The sequence below is a fragment of the Leptinotarsa decemlineata genome, unplaced genomic scaffold (genome assembly GCF_025532065.1).
Source record: "Leptinotarsa decemlineata unplaced genomic scaffold, Ldec_3_MD MMD2_P_RNA_scaffold_6, whole genome shotgun sequence".
Classification (NCBI taxonomy): Eukaryota; Metazoa; Arthropoda; class Insecta; order Coleoptera; family Chrysomelidae; genus Leptinotarsa; species Leptinotarsa decemlineata.
In genome coordinates, this window is record NW_027412533.1 from 12,877,033 (window position 1) to 12,899,753 (window position 22,721).

At 34.9% G+C, this 22,721-nt stretch overlaps 2 protein-coding genes across 2 annotated transcripts in view; one reads left to right on the plus strand and one right to left on the minus strand.

Annotated features, from left to right (window-relative positions):
- Window positions 1–7,892: 7,892 nt before the first annotated feature.
- On the minus strand, window positions 7,893–8,575 carry LOC141480214 (uncharacterized). Its single transcript, XM_074170107.1, has 2 exons — window positions 8,322–8,575; window positions 7,893–8,247 (listed from the first exon to the last, which is right to left on the minus strand). The coding sequence occupies exons 1-2, from the start codon at window positions 8,573–8,575 to the stop codon at window positions 7,893–7,895; spliced, it is 609 nt and encodes a 202-aa protein (XP_074026208.1).
- A 12,990-nt stretch (window positions 8,576–21,565) lies between these two features.
- The window catches only part of LOC111506756 (ATP-binding cassette sub-family G member 1), a 214,936-nt gene continuing 213,780 nt past the window's right edge, over window positions 21,566–22,721 (plus strand). The window contains exon 1 of the mRNA XM_074170013.1: window positions 21,566–21,755. Coding sequence (XP_074026114.1) covers window positions 21,732–21,755 — 24 coding nt within the window. The 5' untranslated portion in view covers window positions 21,566–21,731. The remainder of the gene's footprint in view (window positions 21,756–22,721) is intronic.

Genomic DNA, 22,721 nt, shown 5'->3' on the forward strand with positions numbered 1-22,721 from the left:
GAAAACATTCTCAATTAAAATCCAAAGATTATTGCAGAATTAGAAATTTTTCATCATAGTTTTTCTAATTTAAAAAAATTTTAATATTATGTGGTCTGTATGTGTTTCTGTGTCAAAATAAAGATGATAGATGAAACCATATGAAAATATTATTCTATTTATTTGTATGAAAACGAAATAATAATAATATGATTCTTATAATTACTATAACTAATTATGTTTTAAAATAAAAAGTTTGGCATTTTTGTCCCTGCCCTGGTTTTTATTCCACTAGAAATATCTTCACAGTATTTGAAAACTTGTGCGCGTAACAACAGATCAAAAATATATTTTCTGAGTTTTTTACATTTTTTTTGTGCCTCAAACCATTCGAGAAGATACTTAAAAATGTGTTGATTTGCTTTGTCTCTAATATTGCTGATTATTTTTTTGGCACAGTATTTTTTGGTATACTGGTTATAACACAGCATTGTCTTATATAAGAATTGCTTCATAAAATTTGAAGGTAATTTTTGTAAAAAGTCTGCCATCATCATCTGCCAAATCTTCCTCGCGTTGTAAAATAACTCTACATTCAAGACATTCAAATTGGTCTAAACATTTTTTCACTAAGTAACTAGCAAAATATACTACTGCACAGGATTGCGAAAAAATAATCTATTGTATCTGCAGGTGCATTTGACGTTTCTGATGCTTTACTTGAATTTGAAGACGCCTCCTCCTCCTCTTTCTCTTCTTCATTGAATAATTTCAAGGTGGTCTCTAGAGGATTGTCCTTTCTGCGATATAAAAAATGCTTTCATCCTCATCCAACGATCCTGCGGAATTCGCAGCCATTGATGGCCTCATTAAATTTGTAACTATGTTCAATTTGAAGGCTGATCTGAATGACATGGCAGTTGGATTTCTATTATATCCACCTTTTTGCCTAAATATTGAAAATTGATTATCCAAGGGATCCTGTATGAGCCGCCCAGTGAGTAAAAATGTTTGTCCTTTTTGCCTTTCTTCTCTGGCAAATAATTTCACTGCATTTATTATCTGCATTATGCCATTGAAGCTGAGAGGTCACATTTTTAAAAGATCATATGCAGTGTTGAGAGCAGTCAACACTTCTGGATTTTCCAAACTCAAATATCAGATTTTCCTTCTCGTCATCATCTTCAGATTCATCTTGTGAGTGATGTTTGTCTGGGACACCATCAAATGGCAACCGTTTGTGTTGAAAAAATCGTGGATCGAAATGTCTGCTCAGACCAGGCAATGTGATGTTGCCTTAAAAAAGAAAAAATACTAATTGGTAACTCGATAAAACAACTTGTTAAAGTTTTTATTCAGTTTCACCTATATCGAAATCTGACTGTGTGTCTGTAATCAAATCTTGCAATTTAAATTTGACACAGTTCTAATCATCCGATTGATTTGAAATTTGGTAGGTGTAGATAATTTCGGTGAAAATGCATTATGAAATTTTTGTAAAAAAAAAAAAAATGATCGCTCCATTAATGCGGGCAAGTTTTGTGATGATGGTCCAATTCTATTCAAAATTGATATCTGAAGGGTTTTCAGGGTCGGAGATTTTTCATTTAGTTTTACCTGTTTCGGTATCTGACTGTCCATATACTACTACTTTCGTAATAAATATCCATCATTCCGTGTTTTTTCTTTAATGAATTTTAGAGTAGTAAAAAGATATTTTCAAAATTCGATATCTCTTAAACGGTTGAATTTAGGAAATGATGTGCTATATCAATTTGTAACGGTACCAATTTGTTCCACATGGTATAATCATTCGTAAACGTCAGAATAACAATTTTCAAGCACCCGTAGGTCCCTCTCTCCTTTTTCGTTTGTAAAGGAGTACTTACTGTAATAATCACTGACTACAAGAATGAATGTATTTCCTTCATTGGATCTTGGTAATGGCCCCATAATATCTGTGGATATCATCTCCCAAGGCCTCCTCACGGTTGATTGTGCTGTGATTAAACCATTTGGGCCCCGTAAGTCTGGCTTGTGTAACGCACAAGTATTACAGTTCCTAATATATTTAGATACATCGTATCTCATTTTGGGCCAATAATATTTGTCACTGATGCGGTTGTAAGTTTTATAATTGCCCATATGACCAGCAGTGGGCTCGTCATGGGCCTCTTCAAGGACTTCTTTTCGATTTTCTTTAGGGCACCATTCATCACCATTGTCACCTAATCCTTTTATTGGTACCTTCACATACTTGAAAATTTTATTGTCTGCAATTCTCCAGTGGGGAAATTTAAGTGGATTTGCAGCTATCTTCTTCTTCATTGTCAGCCACCAGGGATCTTTAACTCTGTCTTCCTGAATCTCCAAGGCATCTATGACCGGAACAGCTCGTGATAATGCATCTGGGACGATATTCTCTTTACCTTTCCGATGAACAATTTTGAAATCGTATTGTTGCATCCTCACCGCCCATCTTTCAACCTTCCGATGGGATCCTTCAAATTCTGCAACCAAACAAGTGAATAGTGGTCTTTTACTACCGTAAAACGTACACCTTCCAAGTAAGGACGCAGCTTTTCCACGGCCCATAAGACGGCCAAGCACTCTCTTTCCGTTGTGGAAAAGTTACGCTCTTGTTTTGTGAGTGAGCGACTAAGGTAACAAATAACTCTTTCCTCGCCTTCTAGACCCTGTGTTAGAACGGCACCAATACCATACGCAGATGCATCGGTTTGAAGAATAAAAGGAAGATCATAGTCAGGACAGTTCAGAACGGGTGCTGATATTAAACACTCCTTAATTTTCCGAAATGACTCCTCGCATGTACTAGTCCAATCAAACTTTTTCCCCTTCCTCAGTAGAGCGGTGATCGGAGAAATGACTGTGCAAAATCAGGTATAAACTTTCTGTACCAGGAGAACGTACCGATAACTCTTCTGACGTCTTTAACTGACTGAGGAGAAGGTAGTCGTATCATAGCACTCACCTTATCGGGATCGACGTGTAACCCACTCCCGTCTTCACTCAGTTAGCCGGAGCCGAATTCTTGGGCTGTCACAGTGACTACCCAACATCGTAGCGTGATCGAGCGTTACAAATTTTGTTTAAAATTTCGGTCAGAATGAAAATATGGAATAATACATAGGGCGTTCTATTGAAGAAAAAACATTTTCATTTCTTCAAGACTTTTTGACCCTAACACTTATGTATTTCAAAATTTTTCGCTAGCTATCTTATTTCAAGAGATAATCTACCGTTTCCATACATATCAGCGACCCTTCATAAAAAAAATTGATGCAACAGTCATGGATAATCACCAACTGATAATTATTATTTTTCACTGTTCAGCAAAGTGGTGGTGGTGGTGGTGACTGGCGTGGTTGAAGAACTTGAGCAAGGCAATCAAATTGCTCTGAAGCTTTGCGATCTAACCAAAACTGAACCTTACATGAAATACGTTGAAAAAATTAGTATTTCGTTTAATTAAATGAGAACCTATCTGACAAACTGCCAACAACTAGTAATGTTCAAAGTACTCTGTCAAACTTCCAAACTGTTAACAACATCTTTCCATCTTTCCAACATCTTTGTTTTGGTGGTCCAATTAGATAAGGGTGACAAGAAGAACCATATATCATTATTCGTTTGCAAAACTTTTACATGAAGATAGTTGAATTTTTTTTGTAATATTGATATAAGAGTAGGACTCTTGCAGAATAATAGATCCATTGGAAGTTACTTCACATCAACATATTTTGAAATTGATATATTTTGGGAACTGTTGAGGAGTCTTACCTGAACGAATTATCCATCGTTTACATCTTGTGGGATCTTTGACTGAAAAACGGAAAAATCTCAAACTAATTGAGAATCCACATTTGTTGTAGGCACATTTATTGCCAGACATCTGGAAATAAAGATAAAATAGTAAAAGTAACAAAAGGCTAACATATCAACTAGGTAAATTTGCTGATAAAAATAATCTCATTATTCATAAAATTTTCACCAGTTAGTGCACATATTTTGAAATACAAAAGTATCTTTTGGAAAATGACCAACACCAACTTGAAAATTAGATCTCCTTTGGCAGATTCATTCATTTTCGATATTCGTGCAGCCATAAATATATGACAAATATTGAATTCCATAAAATGAATTTGAAAATGAAAGATTCCGTTGAGAGAACAATCTCTTTGGAATACTTCATGAAAGAAAGATGACTCACTCACATTCATCACACAAATTATGATGAGTTTCTAATAGGCATGTTCATTATTTGCATGTCAGAAAACATTACGTTTAATTAAAATGATATCATTGAATTAGGACAAATATAAAATCATATTTTATTTATGTGATTGTCTCCTCATTACAAGTTGTTAAGTCATCATTGTTAGTAAACATTTCAATTCAAATTATGATCTATTCTTGAGAAAAGGAGGAAATTGTTAAAACAGGTTATGATTCAGTAACGTTATTTCATGCCTCTCAAGGAACTCTGATATTGAAAGTTTCGAAGAAACCGTGTAATAAAACATATATTTGAAGTGAAAATATATAAAACAAAGTATCAATTACAACATTATAACTCAGAATAGAAGAATAATCACTAACAAATTCGATATTGCTAATGTATTTGTTAACCATTACTCAACCGTGGGTGAAAAAATGGCTCAAAAATTCAAGCAAGAAGCACAGGAGATAACAATTCAAATGTGAATACTGTGGGTGATACTATTTTCCTATCACCATGTGATGAGATATTGAATACAATTGAAGAACTAAAGACAAACACTGCACCTGGGTACGATGGAATTTCTGTGAAAGTTATCAAATCATTATCTGAACATATAACGAAACCTTTATGTATTTTGATAAACTTTATTTTTGCCACTGGCATATGCTCCACGAACTTCAAAATAACAATTGTTAAACCTGTATATAAATCGGGCGAAAAAAACAAAGTAAGCAATCATCGTCCAATAAGCATAATATCCAATATGGCAAAAATATTCGAAAAAATCCTTAAGAAACGTTAAATGACTTTCACAGAGAGACATCATATAATTTCAGATTTCGAATTTGGTTTTTAAAATGGAAGATCAACCTCTGATGCCATAGTTAACTTAGTCACACAAATATATGATCACTTAGATAAAAACATGTCTGGGAATATTTATCGATTTGGCCAAGGTCTTCGATACCATTAGTCATGAAAAATTACTGTCGAAATTAAATAATCTTGGTATCAGAGGTCTGACAAATGATCTAATCAAAAACTACCTCAATAAAAGAGTGCAAATGGTTGAACTAGACGGTGTACTGAGCGAACCATTAGAAATTAAATACGGTGTTCCCCAGGGCACTGTTCTAGAGCCAATGCTATTTATATTATATTTGAATGATATTTTATCCATTGATATTTCTGAAAAAGTGGTCTCATATGCTGATGATACAGTACTAATGATTGATGGAACAACTTGGGAAGATGAAATATCTCATACAAGAAACGATATTGATACTATAGTAAATTGGCTTGATGATGGTTTACTGACAATAAATATTGATAAAACATCTTACATTTCATTTTGTAGTAACAATCATGGTTTTCCCAGCAATGCACAAAACATCAATATACATTCAACTAGCAGAAATAAGAACATAACTTTGAAAATATCCAGTTCAGTAAAATATCTCAAAATACACATTGACCATAATCTCAATTGGAAAATACATATGTATAGACTATCTATGTAAAAAACTCAGAGCCCTTTTATATGTTTTTTGAACACTTAAAAAATACTGAGGATCAATAATTTGCGTAGTATATATTTTTTGTTAGTTCAGTCTCTCTTAATGTATGAACATCTAGGATGGGGTGAGGGCTATAGTGCAACTGTGCAACCGCTTATGTTACTACAGAAACGATTTCTCAAAATTATCTATAATTGAAATTTTCGTTTCCCATCGGCACAAATATTCCATTTTTGTGATCTTATGAGTTTGAGATATCTTCATTTTGAACAATTATTAATATTTATATTTCCCAACAGAAATAAGTTCAAAAATCATCAACATGGATATGAAACCCGACTCAAAGCGAGTAACTTAAATATACCGAAAATGAACAAAGCTATTAGACAAAGATCAATGACATATATTGGACCCAAATTATTCAATCCTGCTCCAGATCATATAAAAACGGAATATGTGTTTCACTTATTCAAAATTTCATTGATCAAATGGCTCAAAAATAAAAATATAATATTACTTCAAACAAATTTTACAATTTGCATATATATTTTTCATCCCTACCTTGCATACTTTCAACTCAAAACGAGTTTGCATTTATATTGTAAAATTAACATTTTTATACGTTTACACATTTTAATTTTTACGTTTTATGTTTAAATTATGTACGCGTTTAGAGATTTTATACTTTTAGATTTTATATTCAATTTATATTCAATTATTCACTACTTTTTATTTCGATATTCTTAATACTATTTAGAAAGATAAGGACTGAAATGTTTTGCCCATGTAAGTCAAAATACATTATATCTTGACCATCTTCAAAGAAAAGAACTTCGATATTGATGTTTCGCAGACAAGTTTTACTTACAAAAACTCAAGTGAATCATCAATACCTATGTTTCCTCTGATGAAAATTCAATAATAAGACTTGTTTTGACAAACCTTTTCTTATATTAATCGCCCATTTTTTCTATTGCATGTTTTTATAAATACATATAATTTGGTGATTAATAAACTACTACTACTATTAATTATTAAAACATTTGAAAAACTAAGAAAAACAAAAGATTGAATCAAATAATGGATCAGTATTTTGATAAAAATTGAATAAACCAACGATTTTCGGTTCGGTAAATTATGACATTTGTGATTGTGCGAACAAAATAAATCCAAAAAATATTTTCATCAGTGTTACTATCTTCATCCGGGTTTGAAGGCCGTCGTAGTTTAGAACTGCATCCTAACGTTTTGCCAGTACGAGTGGCTGGCTTCTTCAGAAGTTTATTCGTCTTAATGATTCACCGATGACTAGTGATTTCTAGTATTCTAGTTCGTAAGTTGTATTATGTTGACTCAGGTAGTCTGCCTCTCTTGTTGATGTGTTGCTATTGGCCGAAGTGGCCAATATCAACGCATTACGCTGTTGCCACTTTAACATCTTTTAATATGGGATTTCAAATCCGGTTAAGCGTTACCGCCTTCTCTTTTCTGTTATAGTTTTCCGTATCATCATGGATTTCTATGGCTTCCCGTACAATCCGACTTTGGTATCCAAGTAGTATCACATCTTTGAACAGTATCGTGTGATCTCCTTCACTGAGCGCGTGTTTCGCTACTGCCGATTTGTCTATTTTTCTCCGATGTACATTCAGCCTTGGTACCGATATAAACTTTTCTACAGGTGATAGTGGTTCTCTTTTGTCTTTCGCAGATCTAAGGCTTTGTTGTATTTTCTTGGTGGACTTGAACACTGTTTTTATTTCATGTTTCCCTAAAATTTTTTCGATTCTGTTTGTAACCCTAGGGATGTACGGTAGAAATGCACCTGCAACCGCTTGAGCTTCCTCCCTATTTTGACTTGTGGAACTCTTCAGTTTCATGGCCTTGTTGATCTCGGTTACACTGTATCCATTCGATCTTAAAGCCACTTGAAGATGCTCCAATTATTTTTGTAGGTGTTCCGGTTTACATATTCTACGGGCATGTCCCGTCAGAGTGTTGATAATTCCCCGCCTTTGGCTTGGATGGTGGTTCGAAAGTGCATGCAGATATTTGTCCGTATGTGTCGGTTTTCGGTACACGTTTTGTTTCAGTCGTGTGTCAGGCTTTTCGACGAGTATATATAGAAAAGCTATCCGTTTTTCCTGTTCAGTCTAATCGGTGAACTTGCTAGCATTTATTTGGTCTAGAAATAGATTCAGTCTGTCCCTTCCATAACTCCAGATGACGAAGGTGGCATCCACGTATCTTAGCCAAATGGTTGCTCGAAATCGAAAGCCTTTGATTGCCTTCTCAAATTGCTCCATGAAGAAGTTGTCTATCACTGGGATAAGTGGACTTCCCATCGCAACGCTGTCTAATTGCTCATAGAAATCTCCTTCCCATTGAAAGCAACTTTTTGTGAGGCAGTCTTCGAAGACTCCAACAATATTACTAGGAAACAGGTTGGCTATCTCTCTCAAATAATCTTCCAGCGGGACGTTGATGAACAAGGAGACAACGTCGAAACTGACCAGAATATCACTTGGCTTCCAGGTTATATTCTAAATTTTTCCCACAAGTCTGTCGAATCCTTGACGTACGAGGTTGTTTTTTCAACATGACGTTGGAGAAGCGATGCTAGGTGTTTTGACAAGTAATACGTAGGCGAATCCGATGCACTCACTATGGGTCTCAACGGAACCTCTTTTTTGTGTATCTTCGGAAGACTGTAGAGCCTTGGCGGGACGGCTTCTATTCTTTGAATGGTCTTTCCTTTGTCAGCTGGTAGAGTGGTGATCTCCTCATCTGAGTTCAGGTTTTTCAAAACCCCAACTTCTCTTTTTGGTAAATGCATTTTGGTGTTCGGGCCTAGCGTAGAATATTCGCTGTCTCAATCCGAATTTTCTCCGCTTCATCATTCAGTAGAGTTCTGATTGCAGCTTCCATGTTATAATTTATTCATTTGGTACCTGCCGCGGAATGACCGAGAAGTTACCGCCTCTTGCTAGCACTGCCATTTCATCTTCCGTGAGGACCCGATCTGTTAGGTTCACGACTACTCTGGACCTGTCCAAGCATGGGGGTTTTGGGCACGGTGAAATCTGTCATACTTCTTTTTGTGGTTTTCTCTTAATCGGTCTCGTTCACTTCTCATTTTCGAGTTGGATATGCCATCCAATTTGTTCCAGTGTTCAGGTTCTATTCCGTTGCTGATTTCCAGGTGAAGTTTCAGCAAGGAAATGTCCACCTCTGCCGGTTGACTCCATGTATTGTAGAAAGGCTCGTCCACTTTTAAAATAGATCCGATTTGCCCAAGCTGATCTGATATTTCGCCACAGCTTTAGAAATACTGGTATGATATTTGTGTCCCGATAGAGCATAAAAACGTCAATGTTTCAAGTACGTGTGCCTTTTTTTCTACCTTCATTCAGATGAATGTATTGTTTCAGTGTTTCCTCCCCGTAGAGGCGTCTGATGAATTGAATGAAGATAGTAACACTGAAAATCTTGGCCGCGAAAGCCTCAACAAATGTTTTCATTTCACAAATAAAATATAGTGAGTAAATATTATTTAAACACTGAGTAAATTACGCCAGTAACGAACAAGTATTGAAGGATCTGATAATTCCGCATAAAGGAGAGTTTTCACCTGAATTGGTTTTTCTAAATGGGGTTGCAAACAGATCATGGGGCATACTGAAGACTGGCTATGAATCAAATCATCTGAAAGAATAATTCGTTTAGGCCAGCCTCAACTCCCTACACAGTAGGTAAATGGACTGACACCTTTCAGAAAACAACTCCTTCTCTGGCGTTGGATTATATCAGACAGGTGTCAGTGCAGGATTGTTCACTGCAGTTATTCCTGCATACGCTCTTGGCGATACAACTGCCGCAAAAGATTTTCAATTATTGGACACACTTGCAGACCAGTTTCGTGCTGTTTGGCTACTCGTCAGTGCAAGGTAGTATCTATCGTCAACATAAGTCGATGATTTCCGATAATTGAAAATCGATTTCCTTCAGAGTACCATTCCTCGAACTTGGCTGAAGCGGACAACAATCAACATGTTTGTCATCGCCCCATCTGCCTGTGAACGAGATAACCAATCGCATATCCGAAATTTGCCTAATTCCTCGTGAAAGGAAATGAAACTTTCCACACATAGTCAGTGGGCATACTTGAAGACTGGCTGGCTGTCAATCAAATCATCCAAAGGAATAATTCGTTCAGACCAGCCTCAACTCCCTACACAATACGTTAATGATCTGACACCTATCAGAAAAAAATACTTCCCTGGCCAATACCACGAAGGGCGTTGGGTTATATTTGACAGGTGTCAGTGCAGGATTCTCCACTAAAGTTATTCCTGCATACGCTGTTGGCGATATAACTGCCGCAAAAGATTTTCAATTTTGGAATTTTGAATTGGGGTACCGGATCTGCTGCTGAAAGAATAATTATTTTGCAAAAATATGCAGTAAGAATCATTGCCGGTATTGGTTGGAGAGAATCATGTAGAAATGCTTTTAAAAATTTCAAGATACTAACTGTTGCTGGTCTCTATATTTATGAATTGTGTATATACGTTTATAGAAACAAGCATAATACACCTTTCCAGCAACATAATTATCCAACTCGTTCTAGAGGCAAACTGATGCCCAATATTCATAGAACAACTCTTTATCAGAAAAATTTTCTTTATCTTGGACCAAAAATGTTTAATAAATTAGAAGAATCAATTAAAATATCACCAAATCTTAACATTTTCAAATCAAGACTGAAAAAGGCACTTATTGAAAAAAATTGCTACACACTTGACGAATTTTAAACTGTTTTTTTATATTTTAATGACAAAATATCACAACTATGTGATAACATTGACTTTCATTTATTTATAGTTATTTTTTTACATAATCTAAGCCAAACACATAATTATATGTATATACCTATATGTATCATATTTTTAGATTATTGATTACTACAAACATTATACTCTGTAACGTGTCCTACCCTCGGACGTTTTCCTTGTCACTGTACGTATAACAATGTACTTTTTAACAAGGAAAATATAAAAAATTATTATTATTATTAATTATTGGAACACACTTCCAGACCGGTTTTGGGCTGTTTGGCTACTCGTCAGTGTAAGGTAGCGTCTATCATCAACATAAGTCGATGAGTTCCGATAATTGAAAATCGAATTCGTTCAGAGTATCAACCGATAGACCAGTCTATCGGTTGGTCGGAACGAGTTCGAACTCATAATTCGAAATTTCTAGTTTGAAGTCGTGATTTCGAGAGAGGGCGATATCATCTCCCCTTACGGAGCGTCATCTATGGAACCGACAAAGAACCCAATCCTCAAATATCAGAGATAAACGGGGCTCCTCAAAGCGGTCAGGTGCAAAGCCAAGCTTTGACATCAACTGCCAACGATATTCGTCCTTTGCCTTTCACTGCAGCTTCCACTGCTAGGCAACTAGTTGTGAACTGGAGCCCAAACACAACGCAACTATGATTGAAAGAATGAATAAAGAATTAATAAGTAATGGCGATAACATCTCCCCTTACGAAAACACCATCTGTGTGATCGATCCTATGCATTTGTGGTTTAGTCTAGCACCACTGGTGAGACCTTTGGCGGTTCAAAACAGTGATGTCTGTTGTTGAATCATGAATGCGTCTTGGGCTCTAATTTATCTTGCAGTGAGAGCTGCAAAGACAAAGAACGAATCTAGTCGGCGATCGATGTCGAAGCTTGGCTTCGCAAGTGACCGCCTTAGGGAGCCTCATTTATCTCCCCACGTTTTCGTGGGGGGAAATTTCATCAATCTTACACAAAATTTCGACTTTTATCTCCAAGAAACAAATAATAAAAATATGTGGCCTTCATACGCTTCCGTAAAAAGTGAACCAATTATTTCAGGTGATTCGGCATTTGACCGACTTATAATCTAGTCAAAACCGTTAGAATAATTCTGATCTTCTTCGTTCTGCCCAAAAAATCGGTCTTATCCATCATACCTTCCAGGATCATCAAGAATGATATAAAAAAAATTCGTTAGTGGAAGGGTCTTACTTGCACATTTCAAAACAACATTCTTCGAAACGGAATACTAGATGATTGAAAATATATCAAGAACAGTAATACTTTGCAAGAGAAGCACCATATTTTCATTAAGATACACGGGTTGGAACTTTGCTGGCATAAATATGGAAATCGAGTGAATTTCTTATTGTTCACCAATTTCGACAGAGCATGTATGATTTTCAAATTACCTAAGCGATAATTATTTTTTTCAACTATGATCTCAGTAGCCCTGCCAATGATGGAAATAATCGATATTGGACGATAGTTTTCCAACAAATCAAAGTCATCTTTTTTATAAATCGCTTTCGTCTTTTTTACACTCATACCATAATTGTAACATGTAACATTTCTCAATTTTCTTCATAGAGAGTAAACTTTTTTACTTCTTAGAATTTGTATATCTTCAATGAATCAGTTGTTATTGTTTTTTATTTCGGTGCGATTTATTTGTAAAAGGTTCACGTATGTTGAGTATATGGTGACTGTGATTTGAATAATAACGTAAATGGAGATTGGATACCATAATTGGATGATTTCTTTGACATAAGAAATCGTTGTTTTTATTTTCTCATGGTTCCACAAATCTTTGTACAATCATATAAACCTTTCAGAAAATACGTGACAGATAATATTATGTGATAAAGAGTTTGAAATATTTGAACAAGTAAAATTCTTCAGTGAATGTAACCGATATACCGAACTGACATTTTGAACCTGAATCACAAAACCAACAGGAAAGTATTATTAACGATTAATGTGTTCATTACTCGTGAGAAGAAAGTTTGGTAACACATGTCAAAGATGACCGCTGTAAATCATTCGAGCCAGCCATTACTATTTCTTGTGAGGAGAATAATATAGTTCTTCTATGACTTACATGAGGAATATTCCAAAAGTTCACCAATTTTTTTGTTTAATGACGGAGAAGTAGAAAGCTGAAAATATTTTTTCAGAAATTGCAACAACGCATTGAATCTACAGTTTCTGCAATATTTTTGAAACCGGACTTTGCATCTGAATGTGAAACTTTTATTACATTCAATCGGGTTTGCAACATCTATAATCCAGAAGATATCAACACAATATCTTCAAAAAGGTGATCTACCGGAAAGTATTTTGATTTTCCTAGAATACCAGTACCAGTATGCAACTATATACATGTATTGAACTTTCAGATGAATGGAATAATTTCAATTCCATTTGTGATTAGTTGTTCCAAGAGTAGGTGAATTACATATTCGTTATCTATACCTGTATTCTTCACTCTGGTTGCTTACTGCGATATGAAATATCAGAAGTGACATTTTGAATATTCGTTAAAAACACTGTAGGCTACTGTTAGATTATTCTAAAGAAATTCAGGCAAGTCTTAAAATTCCAAGTACAAAGTTTTATCTATTATTTCATCACCGATGACATGTATATTCACTGAATAATAATGGGTGTGTATTACATGTTTACATCTTATTAGGTGTGGAGGAGGCACATTTTTTTTCCATTTTTCAATACCAAACATAACCCACGAAGGAAACTTGAAACAAAAAAATTCGGAACCGAAAAAAGCTCATGTTTTTTTAATCATTTTCGAAAGAACAACACAGAAATGAGTAAGATAGGTGGGGAGTTACGTTACATCAGAAGATAACAACCGGCAATTGCTGTTTTTTTTCTTGAACGTTATCTTTAACAATGAATAAAAGATAAGAACCGGTAATTGCTGATATCCATTTTTTTCGAATAATATTTCTTGTAATGAATAATTGCATTGCATAATTTGTTTTGATGTTTTTTCAGACGAGAGCCTCGTAAGCATTGAAACAGGTAAACATTTTTGATGGTTATGAATTTTACTCGAGAATTATCATAGCTTACTGAGAATTTTTCTCGTATTTTATCTATTTGCCTTCGACAATGTCATAACCTTTCTATATAAACATTTGGAATGTTGTGACCATAAGCTCATTTTGTGGCCAGCTTTCTAGTTGAATAAAACGTATAGTAAGGTACGAATGACTTTTATTTGTATTGAGTTCATGTAGTCAGAGTTATTCAAAGTGTGTTTCACTCATTAGCAGTGCTTCTACGAAGTACAACGTTATTGAAAACTTCAAAAGAATGAAAACTATATGTATAGTTCAAGGGTGTAGATGAATTTTTAATTCATAAAAATATTGCTTCAATTTCAAAAATTTTAAAATGGAAGTAGATACAGTTTTCTAGGAATTGAAGTCAAAATGAACAAAACAGTTTTTTTGCATTTTGTTGACTGAAAAATTGAATTTGTTCACATTTCTGTAAGCTCCATTGAAAACCCGTTGTAGCTTTTCACTTATCCAAGAGGGAGAAAAGAATGAGAAGCTCCAAAAAAGGCAGAAATTAACAAATAATAATGAGAACTCTTCTAGAAAATTTGTAGAACATCCAGATATGTCCGTTTCAGATATAAACTAGCAGAAAAAGTATGTTTAACGATTATGACCATATTCGTGTAAGCGAAGCTTAAGGGGTAAGCTCGCTTAACGCTTCAGTTTTATATGCACCGTATCCACGGCTAAATTCGGTGGGTTTATATGTATAGCCAAGCTCATGTAGACATCAAAACCTCACTTTTTATTCTTCAGTTTTGAAAATAATGTAAGTGTCGCTGTGTTGTCGCTGTGCTGAAATGTTTTAGTAAGCAGACTTGTGAAATAAAAATCAGTTGTTGCAGAATTATGGAAATTACACATCATTGCTTTTGGATATCCACGAATGATATGGCCTTTTACAGAAGATTTGGACTGACCAAGCCCAAACGTGAACTATATGTGCTGGAGATCATAGAAGATGCTTCAGAATTCGAAAACAATTTGTAAAAAAACATTCAATTGTTTTTACTTTTTTTAATACAGTCACATAAGATATAACTGACCACATGTAAAGTGGAAAATTTATAAGTGGCGTTATAGTATTATTATTATTCGTCAGAGAGAGCTGGCCATCGGCCGGATTGCAGGTAGTTCTAAGTAGAACATTACTCTATAGATGGTCAGTTAGATCTTATTTTGCAATACAGGGAGCTATGATTGAATTGAAAAAATTATTTCTCCGTTGAGGTAAAGTTTGCAACTCTTACTTTTTCATTTATTTCGCTAGTATTAGATATGAAAATTCACTGGTAAGTGTGTTCTTTTGTCTGATTCTGGTACTTTTCGATAACAAGGTATCGAAACCCCAATTTTTATTAAATTTACCTAACATTCGCTTCTAGTAATTTGAGAATTGACGCGTAAACCATAGTTATTCACGAAAAGATACAACGTTGCCAAGTTATTTTGGCGCATACCACAAACATTTAAGTATGGATTGAGTTTAGCGAGCTTACGCAAGCTTAGCTTTACAGAGAAAACGGCGAATATAGACATTACTCTACCGATATTAAATTATATTCAAATCACAATTTTTCTTTTCAATAAAAACTGATTCAGAAACGAGATGAATCGAAAGTGATCGTAATGTCCTTTCATAAAAATCATTTTGAGTAAAGTGTGTCTTGTTTTGAGAATGGAACATTTTTGAAACACTTGAAAACGCCTGATTGTGTTAGAGAATTTCAAGGTACTTCTACAAATCCATAAAAATAAATACTAAAAATCGAAAGTTTCCTGAAACATAAAAATAGAAAATAATACATGTTCAGACTTTTATAACATAGTTTTCCATAATTCACTTACTTTTATGAGTTGATTTAGATTCGTAAAGAGTTTTTTTCGAAAACAGTTTTTACCTTGCTTTGTTGGGCAGCTGAAATTCAAATGAGATAAGGAGTTTTAAATTCTAATTGAGGGTTTCAGAATATATAAATACGTATTCATTGAAATTTTTTAGAATTATTCAAAGGAGATAGTTGAATTTCAATAAAATGTCGAATGTAGCCGTTATCTACTGAGTGGTAGGAGATCATCATGAAAAATGTCATTTTTTGTCATTTTTTGTCATTTTTCAAGTTGAATTTCAATTTACATCTGGGGTCTGTTCTGATTTGCACAGAATAAAAAATATAGTTTTTATTTGACTATGAAAATAGCATCAATAATTATGCTTCGAATCAGTTGGATCTATATTCATAATTCACTATTTACCTTCGACACTAATCACAGATGAGAACATTCTGGTCACATGACGATTGTGTTTCAATTGTTGACAATCATGAATGAGTTTTGACAATTTATCTAATTCAAAACATGTTCCTTAACGTCAAACTCAATTATTGAGAGATCATCAATGATTGAAATAGTAGATTGAAAAAATTGATATTGCTTGAAAGTTCTTCACCAAATGAAAAAATGAGGATAATCAGGAACAGGAATAGCTCCATCTTGGAGTAGTGGTTGACACTGTGGGCTTGAGTGCCCGCGGTTCTGTCGCTTCTTGGATCAAGTCAGGTCTTCGATATTTAAAAAAAATCCCACTCAATTTTCAAACAATTTGAAATTATTGAATGAAATAACAGAAATAGAAAATATTTTTGAATGCTTCTTTCAGGTTGATTCTCATTATGAAATTTAATGGTATTAATCTCATTCGGGATATTCTTCACAAATCTATTCTGTTTAAAATCTGTTTTTCCGTTAATCAGCTGTCACCCCTATACGAACGACAACTCTCAGAAGTTGAGAAACTTGTGCGAGCTAAGAACTAACGAGGTCTTACCTTTCAACGTGTGATTCCTAACACGGATAAATTAATTTCATTTTGAAATATTATTGTTTTAAGTTATAGAAATAGTACAGTATTCTGCTTGAGAAAATGACTATAACTCGCTTGAATGATTTACGACGATTGCCTTCGGCTGAAATTGGCAAACTACATTCTCATGAGTACCTAATGGCCACATTTCTTGCTCGTTGAATAAAGTAAGTACTATTTTTGTCTAAATATGCAATCATGAACACACTGAAAAAATTGAAACTTTCTAGAAAAGAATGGACTGAAAACTGACCTTCAACTGAAAAGAAAAATAAAACAGTGAAAAGTCAGTAAACTACTTCATTCTGAATTTGTCAAAGGTTCCCCATTTGATGAAACATCTGCCCACACCCGAGCTAGTATCTCGACGAGCGTTTCGCTAACCAAAATAGTATCATCAGCGGAAAATGTGATGGAATCGGCCTAATATAGTCGATGAAACTCTATAATGTATTCAAATAGCACTTTATTGTGAGATTTTCATTGGACAGTTTACAAAACCGCAACTGTTCCACTTCCTCAGGCGTGTTCATACAGTATGAACGAACAGGACACGAATTTTACAATTTTGATAAATCATCTGAAAATGGAACTTTCAACAGGTGATGATTGACTATATTGCCAAACATGCGCCAAACTAACTGAATGTTATAAGGAAACAAGTATAGCTGAGGCACAAGTCAATCTAATAATAACAATGATGATCTTCAAACATGACTCAACCTCTGACGGAAGCAACAAACTCTTATGAAGGTCCGAAATAGATGAACACTTCAATCTAGCAGACCACTATTATAATATTCTTGCAGTCATTGTTCACTGTGGTTCTGGCGTTGAATTTGGTCACTATTACGCTTTGGTTAAAGATGAAACGGACTGGTTTAAGTTTGATGATAGTTGTGTCACGAAGTGTACTGGAGCCTCTAGAGACACCCTACATTTTGTTTTATGAGAGAGAGGACATTGGCAGATCAAGATCTTCAGGTTTTTCCGGGTTTTTCTGCAGCTGAAAAATCAAAAGCGCCACTGGAATCAATTAAGTCGCTCCGGAGCGCCAATTAATTTTTATTGTTGTTTTATAATTTCATAATTTGTATTTTGGATTTGCGAACATATGCAATATCTCACAAAAATAAAATGAAACCAAAAAATGTGTTTAAAATGTAAAGGCACGAACAGACATGTTTAATTTCAAATTTCAGTCCTAAGGGTGTGATTTTGGCGAAATGAAAATTATTTGAAATTTCCATCAGTTTGGATTTTCATTTGCTTAGATTTGACCAAGTTTTGGTCGGATATAGATTTCAAACACAGCAAAATGAATTTGTCTAAAAAGTTTTACAATAATTTACCAAATTTTGGTAAGGCTATTTATAAAAGGGATGAAAAAACATTTACTATTCGTTATATTGAAACATTTTCATGTTTCAACAATGTGCACAGGAAAATTTTTTCATCTTCCATTTCATCTTCCAAAGCCCATAGGTTTACTCCTGCTATTATTTTATTTTGCTTTTTGGTTAGCACGCTTGGATCATATTGAAACCATAAGCCAAAAACGAAACTTTTGTAATCCAACACCAAAAGGCGCTATTTCGACCCGCCAAGGTCTCATCAGTACCCAACTGTCCTTCAAAGACAAACCTGAATAAGTAAAACCAATGCAGCCATCTATAGGATCAACCTACATTTGTTTTGATCGCAGACTGACCGCCGATCAGGTCATCACTGAAGTTACAGAAATATATCATGGTCTGTCTTTTTACAAGAAAATTCAGCCCCAAATGGCAGAGAACATACTCTGCGACCAAAACCAGCGTTTGTCAAAGTCCGATTATTGCCAATTGAAAGATATTCGCCAAATGAAATAATTGGAAAAGAAGCTAAATTCATTTGGTCGGGTTTGAAAAAGTCTGAGCAACAATGAACGCCCTTGTGTTGTAGCAAAATATTGGCCTCAAATCGATGTGAGGATGGCGAATTACAAGGAGATTACGAGAAAATAAAGGGAATTTTTAAATTTCTCGGATTTGGAAATTGTCTCGTTTCATTATGTTGATATCTACACCCCTGAAGTATGTTTATAGCAAGCGCCAAACGTGATGGCGAGCCCGTCCCCATGCGCACAACTCATTTTCAATGTAACCCCCACTACAGCTTTTGCAAGACATATAAATGTTCTGTACACAGGCGTATCATTACTGGTCCTCCAATACTGTTGGCGATTGGTATTGTCTGAATAATTTGTGTTGTTTCTGAAAAAAATGTCATCGTCTAACAAAAAACCAGTCATCAAGAATCAGGCACGTGAAATACATTTTAAAGTGTTCAATTATTTTCAAAGTGTTGAATGTGAGTCGAATACGTTATCAAATATGAAAAATAAAACATTTCCCGCTACAGGCAACATTAAAAAAAAATAAAAAATAACTATCCCAACACACATCTTCATTTTGTATTATGTATTTCAATAAAAACCATTAAAAGAGTGGTGTAAGAAGGAGAGCAATTAATTTCTGCAAATAACGGAAAAGTAAAATTTTCCACCCCAAGAAAGGAGCGGCTTAGAAGAGCACCAGTAACTGATATTCCTGAGTATGAGTATTCCGATACTAGACGGATTATTCACGACTTTCATAAGACGGAAGGGTGTCGTATTACGGTAAAAAGTTCCAACACAAAATTAATCACGTTGTGGCTTCTGGAACATCTCTATGTAGAATTTTAAAGAAAATAGGTTTCAAATGGAGAAGAACTGAAAGTAATATATGAAATTTCAATTGAGAAAATGAACATTAGAGCATTGAGGATCCGAGTATTTACAAAAAATCAATTATTTTCGTAGTCACCAGCGACCAATTATGATGAAACAGGTAGGTCGGTAGTAAGGAGGTTCGACGTGGGTGCTTTGTTCACTCACTCGAATTGACTGCCGTGTTGGTCGGTGGTTCAAGCCCTAGTCTGAACGATCGAATTTCACTTGCTATCGTCTAACCCATGTTAGGAATCACACGTTAAAAGGTGAGACCTCGTTAATCCTTGGCTCTCACAAGTTTCAATTTCTGAGGGTTGTCGTTCGTAGGGGTGCGACAGCTGGTTAACGGAAAAACAGATTTTAAACAGATTTTTTTTTCATAGTGGATTTACATCTTCCAAGAATTAAACGCATGAATCAACCAAAGGGTCATTTAAAATTATTGCGAAGGGACTAAGACTCATTATTGTCCGTGCAGGAGGTGACATGGGATTTATACCTAATTGTCGGTTTATATTTAAATCAGGCACAACATTAGGAATTTATCATTTAGAAATGAATTCTGAAAATTGTGGTAAATAGTTACAAGAAAAGTTAGTCCTAAATTTACCTGTGGATTTGGTAGTCGTGACCGATAATGCTACATAACACAATATTCATATCAATCCAGCCCCCCTCACAAATTCTAGGAAGGCTGACATGGTGAAGTGTCTGAACGAAAAAAGCATGATGTTCATCCCTAACATGCTTAAACCCGAATTATACGAGTTGATCAAGGTAAATAAAAAGCATTTCAGATACAAATTTGATGAGGTTCTGCTTGAACACAGACGTTTTGCGACTTCACCCCACCATTCGGATTTGAATTCCATTGAACTCATTCGGGCTACTGTCAAAAACAACGTGTCCCAAAAGAATGTAACTTTCAAGTTTGGAAACTGGCGGAGCACGAGTTTGATCACTTCCGCCGAGCAGGGCCGTGGCAAAAAAAAAACCAGGGGAGGGAAAGGAATCCAAATTTTCCCAACCCCACCAGCAAAATTTCCCAACTTTCGAAGAAATGAAGGCCGATGGATTAGTTACTACTATAATATATTAATTTCCTTATTTAGCTATCCAAAGATTGGCTGAATGCTTATGCCCGTTAGGGTATGCAGAAACAAAAATAAATTTTGGTGATTATAAAAATAATAATGGGAATTATTCTACTTTGGACCAAGGTCCTTGGTCTTCCACCATATCCACCATGTATAAGAATATTCAATACAAATGAAAGGAAACAACACTTAAATAATATTGTGCTTATTGTTTTCTACTATTATTTTTTCTATCTTCACGGCCCGAAATTTCCCACTTTTCCAAGTCGAAAAAACAGCGAAAAGTTGGGAATTTTGTACAATTGTCACTTCAAAATTTGTGAACTGTTCAGGACTGTTTTCTTACTTGGGAGAAATTAAACTTTTTTGAAGATTTCAAACAACTCAGAATTCTCTTCAAGTTATGCATGTTGGGCTCGCCAAGACTGATAAAAGGTTTGATATGCGGTCAAACGTGAAGGTTGTGCTCACTCTGTTCTTAGATTTTAATGGCATGAATTCTTGTCACTAGGTCAAATGGTCAATTAGTTGTACTACCTACAAGTTTCACGCCATTTGCATGATAATCCGATAAAAAATGCCCGGATTTGAGGGAAAACAATTAATTGCTTTCAACCATGAGAATGCACCTGCTCACACTTCATTGCTTGTTCGTGAATTGTTGGTCAAAGACAATACCGTAACGATGCCCCAGCTCTGTGTGACTTTTTTTGCAATTTCAAGCATAAATGAAACCAAAAGTTCATCGCTGAAAGAGATGAAGGCTTATCCCAAAAATCGAGTTTGAGAGGTATTGAGGGTTGAAATAGGCGCTGGCACAAGTTTAAATATCTAACGGAGACTATTTTGAGAGCGGCAACATATATGTAGACGAATAAATAATTTTTTTTTCAAAAAACCAAAATTCTTGTTATCTCATGAACATACATTTATTCAGGGCTGTTGAGCTGGAACAATAAACACACTCACTGTATATGCAGTTGATTTAACTGCGTCAGCGTTAAATAGCAAAAGGAAATAACCGATATTATTTTTCCGTCCTGAGAGATTCCAGAACACGCATGGGAATACTTCATCGTCCCGACAGAAAATTTCGCAACACGTGTGCTCCTGCCGGTAATCGATCCAAACAAAACACTGCGACGTACAAAACATCGCGTTGTGCGCGCTGAATCGCTAGTTTCACTCGAGCTTTCTGTTGGGTTTGTTGTGCAGGCGGTTTATTTTTTATCGACTGACAATTGTTTATCGGGTCGTGACAACGTACCTAGACAATCGTTTGTGTTCTAGTGTTTTTTAGACAGATGTTTTATTCTTTGGAATAATCTTCCCGAAATGTCGACCAACACCTCTACCCGTGTAAGTTTTAGTTGTAGACGTACTTTGTAAATCGGGCGTTTTTTAGTTCAATTTTTTATGAGAATTTCTCTAAAACCACCTTAGGTATGTTTTTAAGAAATATTCGAATGTTATGTGAAAGGTGAGATGAATATTTAGGGATGATAGTTGATTGGATACCAATTAATAATAGAAAGGCGAATATGAGCCGGTAAAGTGCAAAGAATCGAAAGATGACTTCAAGAGAGGAAGAATATAAAAATATTTTCATTTTACGCACCTTAAGGATTTTTCTGTTGTGGGAACAGAATATTCTGTAAATAAAATTGAAAAATATTGCACAATGAGTTAAAATCCACTTTTGTTTTATGTACCTATAGGTATGTTGAAATTTTTAATTACTAGAAGAGGGAAATTCTTGTAATGTTCAGGAAATATGGAAATGAAGTGATCATGGCAAATATGAATTTTTGGAGGTTATTACATATACAGAACTGAATCAATGACGTAGTGTCTAGTGTTGGCGAGTATTGCAATGTTGACCTTGATTAGGACCCAGTTCTTGATAAGAGAATTATTATTATTTTTGTCTCGTCTTCAATGTATGCTAGCATTCCTGGGATATTTGATACTATCCTTCGTCTTTTTACCGAAACACTGACAAAACGAACATTTTTCTTCTGTCAAAGTGCCTATTAGTGAAAATATTTCCCTCATTCCTGGTATGTCTGCATAATTATGAATGGACTGACCCGTTACTTGATAAAAAAGGTCAGAATTGATATAATATCTCCATTAAAAAAATAGGTGTTGAGAAAGAAAAACTGTGAAGTTTTCTCAGTAATGTATTCCTATCTTTCTGTTCACTATTTTTTCACATTAGGCAACTTATATTGATCAATTATCGTCTGAAAACAATCGCCGTTTTTAATTTTTTAAAAGATGGCTCTGCTTAATATAAAGTTAGCACAACCACCCCAGTGAACG

Excerpts from the sequence above, each read along its gene's own strand:
- LOC141480214 (XM_074170107.1), bottom strand. The coding sequence starts at position 8,575 with ATGCATTTACCAAAAAGAGAAGTTGGGGTTTTGAAAAACCTGAACTCA. Across the intron at positions 8,248-8,321 it reads CATGTTGAAAAAACAACCTC|TTTCGACGTTGTCTCCTTGT; the intron begins GTACGTCAAGGA and ends TATTCTGGTCAG.